Raw genomic sequence first — 19,638 nt, 5'->3', positions numbered from 1 at the left:
TTCAAAGACATTTCATTAGGTATAAAATTCTAGGTTTACAGTTTGTGTGGGGTTTGGTTTTTTTTGTTTGGTTGGTTGTTTTGTCTCTTTGTCTTTCAGTGCTTAAAGCTATTACCCCTTTGTCTTCTGGCTTGCATAGTTTTTAGATAAGCAGTATGCTGTAACTCTTATCTTTGATCTTCTGCTTGTAGCGTTTCCTTTCATTGTCGTTGCCTTAAATATTTCCTTTTAATCTTTGGTTTTCCACAGTGTGAATGAGATGTGTTTGGATGTTTATTTTTTATTCTGCTTGAAGTTCCCTAAATTTCTGGAGTCTATGATTTGATTATTTAATTACTTTTGAAAAATTCTTGGTCATTATGTCTTCAAATATTTCCTCTGCCACAATCACATTCTCAATCTCTCCCCCTGTCAACCCCTTCTTCTAACCTTTTCACTTTTTTCGAGGATTCCAGTAATGCATGTGCTAGGCTCTTTCATATTGCCCCATACTCTTGGATGCTTATTTCTGGGTTCCCTCCCTTCAACTCTTTCATCTCTTTGTACTTTAATTTGGCTAATTTCTACCAACCTTGTATCAAGCTTACTGATTCTTTCTTTTGCTGTGTCAAATCTACTCATCAAAGGTATTTTTCATCTCTTTTACCATGCTTTTTATTTTTTATATTTCCATTTGACTCTTTATAATATTGTTGATTGTATCTAGTAAAGTCAAATTCAGTCTACTTTCAAAATACTCAGACCTTTTACTAAACTGTTTTTAAGATTTTCTCTGCTGTCTTTTTTTTTTTTTAAGCAATTTTTCTCTGATAATACCTAGGTGCAAAATAATTTTTAACCTTAGTTTTTATTCATAAGATACATTGTTGTTTTTCACCAGGTCTGGAATATTCTCAGTCATTAGCTTTTCAAATATTGCTTCTTATTTATTCTGTCCTTTGTTCTCCTTCTGGGACTCAAAATACAGGGATCTTTTCCCTTCCCACACTGTCACTTATGTTTCCTACCCCCTTTCTGTATATCCCATCTTTTTGTCTCTTCATGCTTTATTGTCAATATTTTCTTCTTACCTATATTGCAATTCATTAAATTGCTTCAGTTTTATCACATTTGCTGTTTAACTAATTGATTAATTTGTGTTCTAATATTTGTTTCTTTTTTTCAAATCTATTTTTAATAACTTCCAGTTCTTTGCTAAAATTTTCAGTGTTGTCTCTTATCTCCCTATTTATGCAAACAATTGGTTTAAAGTCTGATAATTGTTTGAAGTCTGATAGCACAAACATTGGCAGCCACCATAGCGGTTTCTATTTTCCATTATTTCCATTGATCTCATTCGTGTTGTCTTATTTCCTTGTGTGCCTAGCTATTTTTACTGTGGGCTAAATACTGTACTTAAAATTGTTATAGGAGTAGCCTGATGCCTGGGATAATTTTGTATATTCATATATTCTTCCAAACATATATATTTATGTTTGAAAAGCTTCTAGGATCCCCACTAATGATCCAAGATTATTTTAATCCAAACTGGGCTACAGTTTCTGCCAGAGCTATCCTACTTCCACTTCCCTCTTAATCCCCAAATCAAGGGATAGCATGTCTACCTTGGTTGACCTGAATTCCAATGTTTTCTCCTCAGCCCAGTAATGTGTTCCTCTACCTCCTAGTCCCTCTACTACCTCTTGCTGAGTTAGGAAATGTGTCAAGAGGAGTAGTAGCCCTGGAATACTGGGCCCAACTCTTGGATTTCCACCTCCTCCCATATCTTAGCTCTGTGATTTTTTATTTTCTTGTTAGTTCTCCAGGGTCTTTTAGCAGTTTTTTTTTAAAAAAAGTTTGGTTTTATTTTGTTTAGCTTTTCTCATTGTCTTTAGGGAAAAGATGAGAAAGATGAGTCCACAGTATTTAATCCATCAATCCATCGTTACTCTTTTTCAGGAATTTGTGGGTTGTTGTTGTTGTTGTTGTTTTGTTTTGTTTTTTGTTTTTTTTTTTCTTTTTGGCTCTGGGCTCTCTAGATTTTTATTTCTTTTAAGTTTTGTGGTCTCTTGTTTTAAAGTGCTCTGCCACCAAAGTGCCTCTATTTCTAACAGTTTATTCACTCAAACAGCTCTTGCTAGTTACTCAATTGAATTTGCTTAAATTAAGTGAACATATACATTTCCCTATATATGTTATACTATCTCCATTATAAGAACTTTTTAATTTTTTTCTATGATCATCAAGCTGCGCAATAGATCTTCTGAACTTACTGCTTCTATCTAACTAAAATTTTGTATCTTTGGAACAACATCTTCCCAACTTCCTCCTCTTTAAAAACTTCCGAAATTCTTTACTATATGCCTGGAATAGTCTTCTGTCTGCCTTGACACCTTCAAATCTCAGCTCAATATTTATTGACAAAGCTTTCCAAACTTCCTTGATTTCAGTGTAGCAACTGTATATCTTACTGCAGGAATTTGAGTGTGCCAAATAAATAATTTTACTTCATTTTCTTCACATCTAATTTAATTTGATTTTAAGATCCTGTCCCTCCAGGTTGCTAGAAAATTCACCTTTCGTTTATTTGTTGGATGGGGCTCAGGAAATTTTTTCCCTGTTGTCTAAATTGGTACAAGAATCCTGACACTTCTGTCTGGGAAATGGAGATATAATTCACATAAGTCTTTAGTTCATCGTAGTCACCTTAATAACCTTATTGTTCAGGCTCACATGTTCACTAGAAGTCAAATATTTCCAAGCCCTCCATGCCAGGCTTGCAAATAGAAATCACTGACAAGACTGGATTCCTGATACTTCATATGCAGCTTCTTTAAGGCACCCCACAGGTCCTGTTATCTCCCCAAATAGCTGCTATATATCTAGCTATGGTTTCCTGTTATTTGAGGTATGTACTAACTTCTATCCCCTTTCCATTCTGGATGAATCTCTTTCCTTGGTGACATTCTTCTATATTCTTTCCCCAGCAAAAATTTCTCAATGAATTTAGACTTTTAGAGAGAAAAAAAAAAAACAAGAAAGAAATAAGAAAAAGGCTGCCTTCAGGGTCATTCTGGACCTGGCATTGGCATTGCACACAACCCTCCTCTTAGGCAAGAGATAGCAAGCATCTGGTTACCTTCTGGAAGGGAAGGAATAAGGCAGCAAAAACAATTCACAAAATAATATGTCAATAAATTATCAAGCCAGAAGTTTAAGTCCCTCAGTTGTTCATTTTTAAAGCACACATAATACCTGTATTTTTGTAGCACCTATCACAGTTTCTATTTGAAATTTATGCATCATTATTTTATTGATATCAGTGTCCTTAACTCCATAATATGACCTCCCTGATAGCAGGCATCTTGACTAGTTTTGATTATTTAAAAGCTAACATCACATCTGGCAATAATATACATTCAATAAGCCTTTGTTGAATTAATGAATCAGTGAATGAATAATTAAGTAAAGTGTATTCTACAAGCTCTCTCAGTTAAAAAGGACCTAAAATTAAATGTTTTGCTTCCTCACAGCTGTCTCCTATATATAATCTGGTTCCAGTGAAAATGAAAAATGCACACCTAAAGAAACAAAACTTGGAAAGAGCCATTGAAGACTATATCAATGAATTTAGTGTAAGAAAATGCCACTCATGCCAAAATGGAGGTACAGCAATTCTAATGGATGGAAAGTGTTTGTGTACCTGCCCATTCAAATTTGAGGGAATTGCCTGTGAAATCAGTAAACAAAAAGTTTCTGAAGGTGAGGACAATTTATTTCATGTGATTAAAGACAAAAATATGTACTTTGGGGTTATTTAATTTGAAAACTAGCTCTTGAATTAATTTGTACTAAATCTCCAGATTATTTATATTAACAGAGGATAAGGATTGAGTGAATAGTGAAAATGGGTAAATCAGCCTTTATGTGTCATTTAACATATTCTACTTGTATATATTAAAATAGAATTATAAATAAATAAATTATAATTATTGTATTACTCTTTAATTATAAAAATATTCTTATGTAAGGTTTACAGAAATATAACAAGCATCCAGGTATTCACTATCTAGAATTGATGAATGTTAATACATATATGTCATATATACTTTATATAAATGTATATATTATATACTGTGCATATATATGTGTTTATGTGTAAAGACATAGACATATATACTTCAAAACCTTTCTTAGGAAGCAACAATAATGCGTCCAATTAATTACTTTGTACCACATCCCTGCCCCCCCCCCAAAAAATTCCATTGCCTTTTCTCTCTTCTACTGCTCAGATACAATCATTTTCACTAAGTTTGTATGTATCTTTCCAGTTCATATTTTTGTGCTTGTACTAAATATGTACCAATGAAAAATATGTGATATTGTTTTGTATGTTTTTAAATTTTATATAAATGATATTCACTAGATTTTTATTTTGCGCTTTTAACTGTATTGGTGTTTTTAAAAACTGAGATTCTGTATTGTATTTTAAAGTTAATTCTAAGGAAACATATTATTTTACATTTAAAAAATATTTGTATTATGAATTTAAAGGGTACATGTGAAGGTTTGTTACAAGGGTATATTGCATAATGGTGAGCTTTGGGCCTCTGGTGTACCTATCACCCAAATAGTGGACATTGTACCCAATAGGTAATTTTTCAACCCTCATCCCTCTCCCATCCTCGCCATTTTTGGAGTCCCCACTGTCTATTATTTCCTTCTTTATGTCCACACATACCCATCGTTTAGCTCCCACTTATAAGCCAGAACATGTGGTATTTGATTTTCTATTTCTGGGTTATTTCACTTAGGGTAATGACCTCCCACTCCATCCATGTTGCTCCAAAAGACATGATTTCATTCTCTTTTATGGATGAATAATATTCTGTGGTGCGTATGTACCACATTTTCTTTATCCAATCATCCATTGATGGACATGAAAGTTGATTCCACTGTGGTCTGAGAGACAGTTTGTTATAATTTCTGTTCTTGTACATTTGCTGAGGAGTGCTTTACTTCCAATTATGTGGTCAATTTTGGAATAAGTGCAATGTGGTGCTGAGAAGAATGTATATTCTGTTGATTTGGGGTGGAGAGTTCTATAGATGTCTATTAGGTCTGCTTGCTGCAGAGATGAGTTCAATTCCTGGATATCCTTGTTAACTTTCTGTCTCGTTGATCTGTCTAATGTTGACAGTGGAGTGTTGAAGTCTCCCATTATTATTGTATGGGAGTCTAAGTCTCTTTGTAAGTCTCTAAGGACTTGCTTTATGAATCTGGGTGCTCCTGTATTGGGTGCATATATATTTAGGATAGTTAGCTCTACCTGTTGAATTGATCCTTTTACCATTATGTAATGGCCTTCTTTGTCTCTTTTGATCTTTGATGGTTTAAAGTCTGTTTTATCAGAGACTGATATTGCAACCCCTGCTTTTTTTTGTTCTCCATTTGCTTGGTAAATCTTCCTCCATCCCTTTATTTTGAGCCTATGTATGTCTCTGCGTGTGAGATGGGTCTCCTGAATACAGCAGACTGATGGGTCTTGACTCTTTATCCAGTTTGCCAGTCTGTGTCTTTTAATTGGAGCATTTAGTCCATTTACATTTAAGGTTAAGATTGTTATGTGTGAACTTGATCCTGCCATTATGATATTAACTGGTTATTTTGCTCGTTAGTTGATGCAGTTTCTTCCTAGCCTAAACGGTCTTTACATTTTGGCATGTTTTTGCAATGGCTGGTACCGGTTGTTCCTTTCCATGTTTAGTGCTTCCTTCAGGGTCTCTTGTAAGGCAGGCCTAGTGGTGACAAAATCTCTAAGCATTTGCTTATCTGTAAAGGATTTTATTTCTCCTTCACTTATGAAACTTAGTTTGGCTGGATATGAAATTCTGGGTTGAAAATTCTTTTCTTTAAGAATGTTGAATATTGGCCCCCACTCTCTTCTGGCTTGTAGAGTTTCTGCCGAGAGATCTGCTGTTAATCTGATGGGCTTCCCTTTGTGAGTAACCCGACCTTTCTCTTTGGCTGCCCTTAAGATTTTTTCCTTCATTTCAACTTTGGTGAATCTGGCAATTATGTGTCTTGGAGTTGCTCTTCTCGAGGAGTATCTTTGTGGTGTTCTCTGTATTTCCTGGATTTGAATGTTGGCTTGCCCTACTAGGTTGGGGAAGTTCTCCTGGATGATATCCTGAAGAGTGTTTTCCAACTTGGTTCCATTTTCCCCCTCACTTTCAGGCACCCCAATCAGACGTAGATTTGGTCTTTTTACATAATCCCATACTTCTTGCAGGCTTTGTTCATTTCTTTTTCTTCTTTTTTCTTTTGGTTTCTCTTCTCGCTTCATTTCGTTCATTTGATCCTCAGGACTAAGAAACTCAATCAAAACCGCTCAACTACATGGAAACTGAACAACCTGCTCCTGAATGACTACTGGGTACATAACGAAATGAAGGCAGAAATAAAGATGTTCTTTGAAACCAATGAGAACAAAGATACAACATATCAGAATCTCTGGGACACATTTAAAGCAGTGTGTAGAGGGAAATTTATAGCACTAAATGCCCACAAGAGAAAGCAGGAAAGATCTAAAATTGACACTCTAACATCTCAATTAAAAGAACTAGAGAAGCAAGAGCAAACGCATTCAAAAGCTAGCAGAAGGCAAGAAATAACTAAGATCAGAGCAGAACTGAAGGAGATAGAGACACAAAAAACCCTCCAAAAAATCAATGAATCCAGGAGTTGGTTTTTTGAAAAGATCAACAAAATTGACAGACCGCCAGCAAGACTAATAAAGAAGAAAAGAGAGAAGAATCAAATAGACGCAATAAAAAATGATAAAGGGGATATCACCACCAACCCTACAGAAATACAAACTACCATCAGAGAACACTATAAACACCTCTACGCAAATAAACTAGAAAATCTAGAAGAAATGGATAATTTCCTGGACACTTACACTCTTCCAAGACTAAACCAGGAAGAAGTTGAATCCCTGAATAGACCAATAACAGGCTCTGAAATTGAGGCAATAATTAATAGCCTACCAATCAAAAAAAGTCCAGGACCAGATGGATTCACAGCTGAAATCTACCAGAGGTACAAGGAGGAGCTGGTACCATTCCTTCTGAAACTATTCCAATCAATAGAAAAAGAGGGAATCCTCCCTAACTCATTTTATGAGGCCAACATCATCCTGATACCAAAGCCTGGCAGACACACAGCAAAAAAAGAGAATTTTAGACCAATATCCCTGATGAACATGGATGCAAAAATCCTCAATAAAATACTGGCAAACCGAATCCAGCAGCACATCAAAAAGCTTGTCCACCATGATCAAGTGGGCTTCATCCCTGGGATGCAAGGCTGGTTCAACATTCGCAAATCAATAAACATAATCCAGCATATAAACAGAACCAAAGACAAGAACCACATGATTATCTCAATAGATGCAGAAAAGGCTTTTGACAAAATTCAACAGCCCTTCATGCTAAAAATGCTCAATAAATTCAGTATTGATGGAACGTACCTCAAAATAATAAGAGCTATTTATGACAAACCCACAGCCAATATCATACTGAATGGGCAAAAACTGGAAAAATTCCCTTTGAACACTGGCACAAGACAGGGATGCCCTCTCTCACCACTCCTATTCAACATAGTGTTGGAAGTTCTGGCTAGGGCAATTAGGCAAGAGAAAGAAATCAGGGGTATTCAGTTAGGAAAAGAAGAAGTCAAATTGTCCCTGTTTGCAGATGACATGATTGTATATTTAGAAAACCCCATTGTCTCAGCCCAAAATCTCCTTAAGCTGATAAGCAACTTCAGCAAAGTCTCAGGATACAAAATTAATGTGCAAAAATCACAAGCATTCTTATACACCAGTAACAGACAAACAGAGAGCCAAATCATGAATGAACTTCCATTCACAATTGCTTCAAAGAGAATAAAATACCTAGGAATCCAACTTACAAGGGATGTAAAGGACCTCTTCAAGGAGAACTACAAACCACTGCTCAGTGAAATAAAAGAGGACACAAACAAATGGAAGAACATACCATGCTCATGGATAGGAAGAATCAATATCGTGAAAATGGCCATACTGCCCAAGGTTATTTATAGATTCAATGCCATCCCCATCAAGCTACCAATGAGTTTCTTCACAGAATTGGAAAAAACTGCTTTAAAGTTCATATGGAACCAAAAAAGAGCCCGCATCTCCAAGACAATCCTAAGTCAAAAGAACAAAGCTGGAGGCATCACGCTACCTGACTTCAAACTATACTACAAGGCTACAGTAACCAAAACAGCATGGTACTGATACCAAAACAGAGATATAGACCAATGGAACAGAACAGAGTTCTCAGAAATAATACCACACATCTACAGCCATCTGATCTTTGACAAACCTGAGAGAAACAAGAAATGGGGAAAGGATTCCCTATTTAATAAATGGTGCTGGGAAAATTGGCTAGCCGTAAGTAGAAAGCTGAAACTGGATCCTTTCCTTACTCCTTATACGAAAATTAATTCAAGATGGATTAGAGACTTAAATGTTAGACCTAATACCATAAAAACCCTAGAGGAAAACCTAGGTAGTACCATTCAGGACATTGGCATGGGCAAAGACTTCATGTCTAAAACACCAAAAGCAACAGCAGCAAAAGCCAAAATTCACAAATGGGATCTCATTAAACTAAAGAGCTTCTGCACAGCAAAAGAAACTACCATCAGAGTGAACAGGCAACCTACAGAATGGAAGAAAATTTTTGCAATCTACTCATCTGACAAAGGGCTAATATCCAGAACCTACAAAGAACTCAAACAAATTTACAAGAAAAAAACAAACAACCCCATCAAAAAGTGGGCAAAGGATATGAACAGACATTTCTCAAAAGAAGACATTCATACAGCCAACAGACACATGAAAAAACGCTCATCATCACTGGCCATCAGAGATATGAAAATCAAAACCACAATGAGATACCATCTCACACCAGTTAGAATGGCGATCATTAAAAAGTCAGGAAACAACAGGTGCTGGAGTGGATGTGGAGAAATAGGAACACTTTTACACTGTTGGTGGGATTGTAAACTAGTTCAACCATTATGGAAAACAGTATGGCGATTCCTCAAGGATCTAGAAGTAGATGTACCATATGACCCAGCCATCCCATTACTGGGTATATACCCAAAGGATTATAAATCATGCTGCTATAAAGACACATGCGCACGTATGTTTATTGCGGCACTATTCACAATAGCAAAGACTTGGAATCAACCCAAATGTCCATCAGTGACAGACTGGATTAAGAAAATGTGGCACATATATACCATGGAATACTATGCAGCCATAAAAAAGGATGAGTTTGTGTCCTTTGTAGGGACATGGATGCAGCTGGAAACCATCATTCTTAGCAAACTATCACAAGAACAGAAAACCAAACACCGCATGTTCTCACTCATAGGTGGGAACTGAACAATGAGATCACTTGGACTCGGGAAGGGGGGCATCACACACCGGGGCCTATCATGGGGAGGGGGGAGGGGGGAGGGATTGCATTGGGAGTTATACCTGATGTAAATGACGAGTTGATGGGTGCTGACGAGTTGATGGGTGCAGCACAGCAACATGGCACAAGTATACATATGTAACAAACCTGCATGTTATGCACATGTATCCTAGAACTTAAAGTATAATAATAATAATAAATAAATAAATAAGTAAATAATTAAATAAATAAATAAATAAAGTTGATTCCATGACTTTGCTATTGTAAATAATGCAGCAGTAAACATATGTGTGCAGGTGTCTTTTTCATATAAAGATTTATTTTCCTCTGGGTAGATACCCAGTAGTGGGACTGTTGAGTTGAGTGGTAGTCCTATTTTTAATTTTTTGAGAAATCATCTCTATTCTCTTACCGTATACAAAAATTAACTTGAGATAGATTAAAGACTTACATGTAAGATCTGAAACTATAAAAATCCTAGAGGAAAATCTAGGAAAAACTCTTCTGGACATTGGCCTACACAAATAATTTATAACTAAGACCTCAAAAGCAAATGCAACAAAAACAATAATAGACAAATAGGATTCAATTAAACTATTTTACTTCTTACAAGTAAACATGACTTTAGCCATGTTTCTAATACTAAGAGTTTATGCTTAGTCTTTCATTCAGGTAAAATTATTCAGACTCCTAATAGATAAGTGAGATCTTAGTCCAAGTGTTAATATCACAAGATTAGCTAGTGAGATTAACTTTCTATGGCAATCATTGTTTGAACAAATACAATTTCCTGCAACAAAATTCCAAAACAATTATGTAGCTTCCTAAAGCAAAGATTCACAGCCTCATTTATCATTCAACCATACTTTCATCTCTTGCAATACAAATTTTTAATATTTTAAGAATTGTTTACACTTCTTAGCAAATGGCTTAGAAACTCGATGTGGTGACAAAATATGTAAGTTAGAATTTTTTTTTAAATTTTAAAATAATTGACTTATAAATGTATGCTAACTCTGTCTCTCATTTGTCTAAAGTCTCAATCTAGTATTTGCATTGCAAAGAAACATTCTTACTCTCCAAAAATTTATACTACTTGGTACTTGGAACTTCTATTTTCTACCTATTTCTCTTTATGTAGAATATTCTGCTGATTTCTCTGTGATTTCTTTCGTTCTATCTTCTAATTTTCCAATTCTTTTATTCAACTATGTATAGTCTATCCATTTGCTGACCTATTGAGATTATTTTAAAATTATTTTTCTAAAATTTTGATTTGGTTATTTTTCAATTTTCTTTTGTCTTGTTTTTTCTCTTGTCTAGTTTACTGGATTATTTTCCTACATTTATATCTTTCAACGTGTTAAATATATCTTCATGGAATTCTTTCAAATTGTTCCAGTATATATAGTTTCTGCAGTGCAATTCTCTGCTAAATCTACCAATTCATTCTCATGGCACATTATTCATTCTTCAGTACTTAGTGATTTTTTATTACAGGTTTAGTTTTTGGTGGGAATGATTTCCTGTGGAAACCCTATCTTCCCCGGATAACGAATGTATTCCTAGGGTTAGTTTGTTTCTTAGGAGGTTCCATCATTTTCCTCAGTCTTGCACTAGATTTTTATGCAAATTTCTTGGTTCAGGTTGCATATGTTGTATTTCATAGATAATGAATATCAAGGTCCCTTCCCCAATATATAAAATTATCTTAGATCACTAGGCATTGTTTGGTTGACGTTTCAAACCTGACCCAGGATGGCCCACCAGCTTCTCGCTGAGACATTAGACATTTTCTTGCTGAATTTTTCCTTAAGGTAGATCTTCCAAGCATCCATTTTGACATAGAATGTTCTAGTTTCCAATTTATACTAGCCTACTCCCATGATGAGATTGAAAACCGTAATACATCATCTTTCTTTTTCTATACCATTTACTTAGCCTGGAATTCTTCCAACTTTCTCTCCCTCAACTAACTGAACCTCCTTCTCCCTTATTCCTTGTGTGTGTTTCTACTTCTAGACCAATGGTTCTCAACCAGGTTGGTCATTGGATTCATCTGGTTCACTTCCTTAAAGGACAAAAAAAAAAGAAACAAAATAAAACGGATGTCTATCCTAAGCCAATTAAACAAAAGTAGCTATGGTAGATCCTACCTGGGCATGGGTTTTTTGTTTTCTGAATTAAAAAATAAAATCTACTGGTTATTCTAATCTTTAGCCAGGGTTAAAAACCTCTACTCTGAACCCAGGCCAATTTGCATATCTTTGATGAAACCTTTTCCAATTTCTCCAGGAATCAGTTCTCTATCTATGCTCCCTGAGAACTTTCCCTCTGTTTTTCCAGCACTAATCACATTGACTCTCTGTATACAAGATAAATAGCCCTTTCTAGTATGAGAATGTGCCTTATCCCTTAAACCGCATTCTATTCCCAGCACCTAGACAATATGGCACAATGTGGTGCAACAGGATAAGAAGGTGAAAAAGTGGATGGGTGGATGGACCCAAAGTAAAATCCTATTGATGATTAAGATTTGATACTCGTTTGTTTTCTCTAGGATTGCCAGCCCTAGACTTCCCCCGTGAAAAATAGAACTGTTGGCTTCTCTGAGCTCCAGTGGAAGAAAAGAACACTAGGACCTTCAGATCCTATCCCTGAAGATAATCTTAGCTGCCAAATAAATAGCAACATGCTTCATGAAAATCCTACCAACTTCTGAAGTCTCCTGTCTTAGGTCTATAATTATTTTTTAATTTTTCTTTCTTAAACTCCTATGATGTTTCCATTTTTTATTCCCTAATGAGGAGTCAACAGTGAAATATGCCAGAACTGCTTTCTCCCACAGACAATGCCAATCTCTTCTTAAAAAAACAAAATTAAATTAAAACAGAATGTTGGTTTAAAAAACTTCAAAGTAATTGTCAAATTGCTTTGTACGGTTAACATATTCTGCCAAGTCCATGACCACACGTCTGTACCATGCAATTTAACTCTTATTTACATTGTTATGTTTGGTTTGGTTATTTGCTTAGGTGTGCATACATTCATTCAGCAAATACTGAACACCAGCCACCTGCACAGCAGTTGCTTTTACTAGTCTTAACTCTACCATTTAAATCTATGTGTCCAAGGGGGAAAATGTGTTATATTTGTAACCAAAAACTACTAGTTTACCAAAGGCTGGAAGGGTAGTGGGGAAGGGAGATAAAGAGGAGATGATTAATACAAAAATCCAGTTAGATGAAAGGATTAATATATACAGTGTTCAGCAACACAATAGAGTGACTATAAACTATTAGCTTAAATTATGTGAAATTGCCTCTATTTGATCTTATTTTACAAGGAAAAAAACATCAATTTTATATAGTCCAACTTAATACCTAGGCTTATGAGTTATATAAGGTAAGGTTACCTACCTGAGAAGCTGATTAACATTGACTGTACAATCTTATCCATTAGAGAACATGATACTTAGGGTCTGAGACCTTTTGAAAAGGTCTGAAAACTCTTTTAAAAAAAAGGAAAGAAAAAAACAAGGAAAAAATATCAAAATAAAAAAACGCAAAATCAAATTTAATAAATGCTTAGACATCAGCATGTGTCATGTTAACTTTATTGTTACTATTAATACACATTTCACACATTTATAAATAAATTATGTTACTTTTTCTGACTTGGCAGAAATTCTCAAGAATGCATTTGATTGCTGGGAGATAACAGTAACTAAATTACCTACATGCAAATAATAAATAAAGTTTTTAAAAATAATTTTCAAAATTTTTTTAAATAGCAAATAAAAAGATTACTGGATGTAGGATGTATTTTAATATGTTAGGTATGATATGGAGATAATGCTAATAAATGTGCCCTGGACCTTAAGAGTCTTGCATTTGCCCTGGGAGCTCCAGAGAAGTCCTGTCCCCTGCCCTTCAAAACACTGTGTGAATTAGAAAGGAGTAAGATTTGTTAAATGTATATAAATACTGAACTCTGTTCTTGAAGAAGCCACTATTGGGAGAGTTTTTGACGGAGAGCATCTGGCTTAAGGCTATTATTAGAGCAACACCTGAGAATTCCTTCCACCCTTAGGAATTACGAATGCCAAACAATAAAAGAGCTGAGCCTTGACCAGATCCCCTAGGGCTAGCTTAATGATTTATCAGAGTCCTTTCTAGGGTAATGAATAGCAGGAACAGCCCAGGTTCACACTTGATGGAGAGTCCTCCAACTTCTTGCCAAAGGTGGTATATCTGATGATAGAGCATCTCCAGCAGGGAGCACCACTGAGACACCAGAAACTGCTCAGCAGTAATCAACACAGAGCAGAAAGTCTCCAGGCTTCAACTAAGGGAGAATCTCTAGAAACCGGGAAAGATGAGAACCTACTAGGCCTAGCATGGGTCATCGTGGACTGTTGTTTGGAGAGAGCAGATGTAGCTTAGTTTGTCCACATGGAGTGCATTATAGGTGCCTCCTACCCCACATGCTCTCTGAGGGGGTGCACCACCAATTCAAGGAAAGGGACAGGTGAAGACAACAGCCCTGTGAAGCCCAGGACAGAAAGTTGAATCATTATACTAAATCACTATCAAAAAAAGTTAGAGAAGTGGGATGGGTATTTATGTTCATTAGGGCCTGATGGATAAAGGAAGCTCAGAGTCTTGCTACATTTTTACATTTTTCCCTTTTTATACTCAAAATTCAGGTCACTTATGCATTCTACTGATCACAGAGTAGACAGTCAACATACACCTGTTGTCTAATGTTTGATATGTGGGTCATAGCATTCTCACCCTGGCTTTACACAATTGTCTCCCCTGCAAGGCCTTTTGATGGTTTTATGGGACCCAGCAATAGCGTCTCCTAAATCCGTCTCTCAATATTTACTTATGAAAACAGCCCTAAATAGTAGATGATATGGTCTGGCTCTGTGTTGCCACCCAAATCTCATCTCAAATTGTAATCCCCATGTGTCGAAGGAGAGACCTGGTGAGAGGTGATTGGATCATAGGGGCAGTTTCCCCCATGCTTTCCTTGTGATAGGTGAGTCAGTTCTCACAAGAGCTGATCAAAGGCTAGTTTGGTTTTTTCCCGTAATGAAACCATTTTTATACACATGCACATAATTCACAGGACAGTCAAATATCTGTCCCATGACAGATATTTGGCCCCCACCCTTTGCTCTTCCACCCCCAACTCATGCCCATTACCTACCATTATGCTAAGAGCAGCAAAATGGCCCAAGAAAAGGGAAAGGCATAGCTACTTAACAATGGGCAAGTTACTAAACCCCTAAGCCCTAAAATATGCTCAGGGATAATAATATCTCTAGAATTATTAGGTTGATTTACTGACATCATTTATATTGTAACCTAATGAAAATGCAATAAATAGTAATAATGGCTATTAGTATTATTAGAATGCAGGACTATTAGTCAAAAATCTTCAAAGCGTAACTCTAACATTTGTGATATTAGATACATCAGTGTATTTTCCAACTTTTTTGGCCTAATTCTCTGTTGGGACAAAAACTGGGAATGAAGAAAGGAAGGAAGGAAAGGCAGAGACAGAGACAGAGAGAAGAAGAAAGAAAAAGGAAAGAAAGAAGAAAGAAAATAAAAGAAAAAAGAAAGAAAAAGAAAGAAAGAGAGAGAGGGAGGGAGGGAGGGAGGAATGAAGGAAGGAAGGAAGGAAGGAAGGAAGGAAGGAAGGAAGGAAGGAAGGAAGGAAGGAAAGAAGGGCGTAGTGGCTCACGCCTGTAATCCCAGCACTTTGTGAGGCTGAGGCGGGCGGATCACGAGGTCAGGAGATCGAGACCATCTTGGCTAACACAGAGAAACCCCGTCTCTACTAAAAATACAAAAAATTAGCTGGGCGTGGTGGCAGGTGCCTGTAGTCCCAACTACTCAGGAGGCTTGAACCTGGGAGGCAGGGCTTGCAGTGAGCCGAGATCGTGCCACTGCACTCCAGCCTGGGCGACTGAGTGAGACTCCGAAGAAAGAAAGAAAGAAAGAGAGAGAGAGAGAGAGAGAGAAAGAGAGAAAGAGAGAAAGAGAGAAGAGGAGGGGAGGGGAAGGGAGGGGAGGGGAGGGGAGAAAGGAAGAGAGAGGCCAGACACGGTGGCTCACACCTAATCCCAGCACTTTGGGAGGTCGAGGCGGGTGGGTCAACTGAGGTCAGGAGTTGAAGAACAGCCTGGCCAACATGGTGAAACCCCATCTCTACTAAAAATACAAAAAAATTAGCCAGGTGTGGTAGCGGGCACTGTAATCCCAGCTACTCGGGAAGCTGAGGCACAAGAATCACTTGAACCCAGGCAGCAGAAATTGGCAGTGAGATGAGATTGCACCACTGCACTCCAGCCTGGGTGACAGAGCAAGACTCCATCTCAATAAAAAGAAAAAAAAGAAGAAAGAAGAAAGGAAGGAAGGAAGGAAGGAAGGAAGGAAGGAAGGAAGGAAGGAAGGAAGGAGGGAGGGAGGGAGGGAGGGAAGGAAGGAGGGAAGGAAGGAAGGGAAGACAGGGAAGGGAGGGGAAGGCAGGGAAGGGAGGGAGGGAAGGAAGAAAGGAAGGAAGGGAAGGAAGGAGGGAGGGAGGGAAAGCAGGGAAGGCAGGGAGGGAGAGAAGGAAGGGAGGGAAGGAAGGAAGGAAGGGAGGGAGGGAGGGAAGGGAAGGCAGGGAAGGCAGGGAGGGAGGGACATCTGGCATGTGGAGCATTTTGTATAAAAAGGAATGGAAGGGAGGGAGGGAGGGAAGGGAAGGCAGGATGATGAGGTCAGGAGATCGAGCCCATCCTGGCTAACAAGGAGAGAGAAAGAGGGAGAGAAGGAAAGAAGAAGGAAGGAAGGAAGGATGGAAGGAAGGAAGGAAGGAAGGAAGGAAGGAAGGAAGGAAGGAAGGAGAAAAAATGAAAAATAGATCCACTTTTGATGTGGGACCTTTATTTTATTCATTAAAGAGCAAATCATCATTTAACAAAATGACAAAAACAATAAGCAACCCCATGAGAGTGTGTATCAGTTAAATCTTGTCTTGGACTCTCATTGAGGCAAAGGGATTATGACTTAGATTCTGCTTCTGTGAAACATATGCGAGGACAAAAGAGGTGAGAAATCATGAAAAGAAAACAGCAGGACCCAATAGACCCACAGAGTTCATGCATTCTCAAAGACCCAAAGAGAGTGTGTGATACAAATAATGGACAAAATTAGAAAAAACAAAAGCAAGGTAATACATAACCTAGAATTATTCTATAAGCTTTGTTCTTTGTCTCTTTGCTCTCCAGGTTAACTGGTTTGATAAAAAAACAAAAAACAAAACAAACAAAAAAAAAAAACTCCTTAAGTGAAGTCTAGATGAGTGTTTTCATTATCCTGTTTTAGCAGATTATTTTTACAGTAGTAAACATTCACCTGGGATTGGGTTTAAATTGTAAAGACAAATGCTCCCTTCTTTTCTTGAGTTTCAATACAATCTACTCATTCCATTAAAATGTGGCGGAAACTCTCCTTTTAATCAAAAGTAAGTTGATTAATAAGCTATTTCTTCCAGACCACTGATGTTCTGAGGAGTTAAGACCGCCTTTCCTTAAAAGTAGAAAGTACAGGAGTGAAAAAGTTCACTTTGTTTTTAAAACGAAAAGTGAAAGAGAAATAACCCAAATCAAGGAAGTCCCCACTTCCTCCTGCACAGCCTCCTTAAGCATGCCTGTTCTTATTCTGCTTTTTCCTGCTACTTCCCACTTGCTATTTCATATCTAGCCAAACAGGGAGACTGAATTTCCTTGAATTTTTATGCATCTGCTTGTAAGTTTGCTTTAATTTCATGATCAAAGAGCAGCACCATAGTGACCATCTCTTAGTAGCTGGCGATATTTTAGCCAAAGTTTCTCTTATAGCTTCCCATAAATGATGGGCTTCAAGGAAGGTTGTACATGCAGAATCAGTGTACAAAACAAACATTGCTTCCATCTGAGGAACTCATGAGCCAAAAAAAAAAAGAAAAGAAAAAGTGTTTTAAAGAAAGCTGACCTAGGACCTCAGAGTGAGAAAAGGAAGTATGAAAATTAATTCTCATTGGAGCAGTTTCCAATCTAGTTGAGGAGCCAAACCTAATACACCCAACGCAATTAGAGAACCATAAAGGGCAAACATATTAAAAGAGCTTAATTTTGCAGTGTGGCCTGCAGGCTTCCAGAAAAAGGGGGAGATCAGTGAGCTAGCAGCAGAGAAGTCTCCCTGGAAAAGGTGAGATTTGACATTCCTCTGTTCTATCTCAGGGTTCTTAGCCAGGCACATTCGTGTTGGGCACGTAGAGTAGATGGCTACTTGTTTCTTGTCTAAAATGTTAGACATTCAGGTTATAAAAAAGAAAATGTATCAGAGTTTATAACTATTTTTTTTTTTTTTTTTTTGAGACGGAGTCTCGCTTTGTGGCCCAGGCTGGAGTGCAGTGGCCGGATCTCAGCTCACTGCAAGCTCCGCCTCCTGGGTTTATGCCATTCTCCTGCCTCAGCCTCCCGAGCAGCTGGGACTACAGTTGCCCGCCACCTCGCCCGGCTAGTTTTTTGTATTTTTTAGTAGAGACGGGGTTTCACCGTTAGCCAGGATGGTCTCGATCTCCTGACCTCGTGATCCTCCCGTCTCGGCCTCCCAAAGTGCTGGGATTACAGGCTTGAGCCACCGCGCCCGGCCGTTTATAACTATTTTTAACCTTCTATACTAACAATTTTAACCATGCTTCTTTTAAAGCCTAATAGCTGTAATCCCAGTACTTTGGGAGGCCAATGCGGGTGGATCATGAGGTCAGGAGTTCAAGACCAGCCTGGCCAAGATGGTGAAACCCCATCTCTACTGAAAATACAAAAATTAGCCAGGTGTGGTAGCACGTGCCTATAATCTCAGTTACTCGGGAAGCTGAGGCAGGAGAATTGCTTGAACTTGGGAGGCAGAGGTTGCAGTGAGCTGAGATCGTGCCACTGTACTCTAGCCTGGGGGACAGAGCAAGACTCCGTCTCAAAAAAAAAAAAAAAAAACAAAAGACCTAATAGATAAAACACTGACAATGCTTCTCAATAATGATCATTAATATTGCTCAAATTTTATTAGTGCTCTCTCCTTTATCTACTTGCAAGTTGACTTTAAAAAATGAAGTTGGTTTTCCCTGGCCACCTCATGCTTCTAGACCTCAGTCTCCACCTAGCCACCACCTTCAGTGAGTAGTGAAGGGGCAGCCTCATTCATTGCACCACTGCCTCAACAAAAACTGTTTTCTAAGATAAAAATATACGAAAAGAGAGTGTATGCCCCAGCATTTAAAGAATTATAACTACTTTTGCATTCTCTAAGCTGCTTCTCCCTTCTACTAGCAGGAATAATTGCAATGTTCATACTGCGAAAACATAGGTTTACCATTTTTAGATGGTATCACTATGTGCTCTGTCATCTTTGTTGCATTTCCTGTTTCATCTTCCTGCTCAGGAACTTATATACTGGGGTTTGGCTTCACAGGAGATATACTCACATATGTAATGTTTGACATATATTTTTTAAATAACATGATTATGCCTTAAAAACTAAATATGAAAATATACTTGTGGACTACAAGTTATAGTTGGGAGCTTCAACTCTTAGCTTTTTTTTCTTAGCCAAAAAAACTTTTCTTCAATATATGTGTTTGAAAGACCACTGAATTTATTTCAATAATAACTAAAAAGTACCTTAATCTGCATTTGGAAATAAGCACAAATTGAAATGCAATTCAGATGGATGAACTGAAATTCAAAGTTCTCTTAACCAGAGAATTACCCAACAAATTACAGTTAACTGAATAATTGCTAGATTCCTGTTTATTATGTAATTTGCGTCCAACTTACTGGTATAGAGAGCAAATTGTAGAATGACAAAGATTAAGTAATTCTTTTTTTTTTTTTTTGTGACAGAGTCTTGCGCTGTCGCCCAAGTCGGAGTGCAGTGGTACAATCTCAGCTCACTGCAAGCCCCGCCTCCCAGGTTCACACCCTTCTCCTGCCTCAGCCTCCCAAGTAGCTGGAACTACAGGTGCCTGCCAACACGCCCGGCTAATTTTTTGTATTTTTTTTTTTTTTAGTAGAGATGGGTTTCACCGTGTTAGCCACGATGAT

General features: G+C 37.5%; 1 protein-coding gene across 1 annotated transcript in view; it reads left to right on the top strand.

Moving 5' to 3' along the window:
* Positions 1-12,411, top strand: part of C9 (complement C9) — an 83,165-nt gene extending 70,754 nt beyond the window's left edge. The window contains exons 10-11 of the mRNA XM_003899603.3: positions 3,513-3,741; positions 12,055-12,411. Of these exons, the coding sequence (XP_003899652.2) occupies positions 3,513-3,741; positions 12,055-12,089 (264 nt within the window). The 3' untranslated portion in view covers positions 12,090-12,411. The remainder of the gene's footprint in view (positions 1-3,512; positions 3,742-12,054) is intronic.
* Positions 12,412-19,638: the final 7,227 nt, after the last annotated feature.

This window comes from Papio anubis, chromosome 5 (genome assembly GCF_008728515.1).
Source record: "Papio anubis isolate 15944 chromosome 5, Panubis1.0, whole genome shotgun sequence".
Classification (NCBI taxonomy): Eukaryota; Metazoa; Chordata; class Mammalia; order Primates; family Cercopithecidae; genus Papio; species Papio anubis.
Note: the sequence above shows the minus strand (reverse complement) of the source record. Positions and strands in the feature narration are given on the sequence as shown.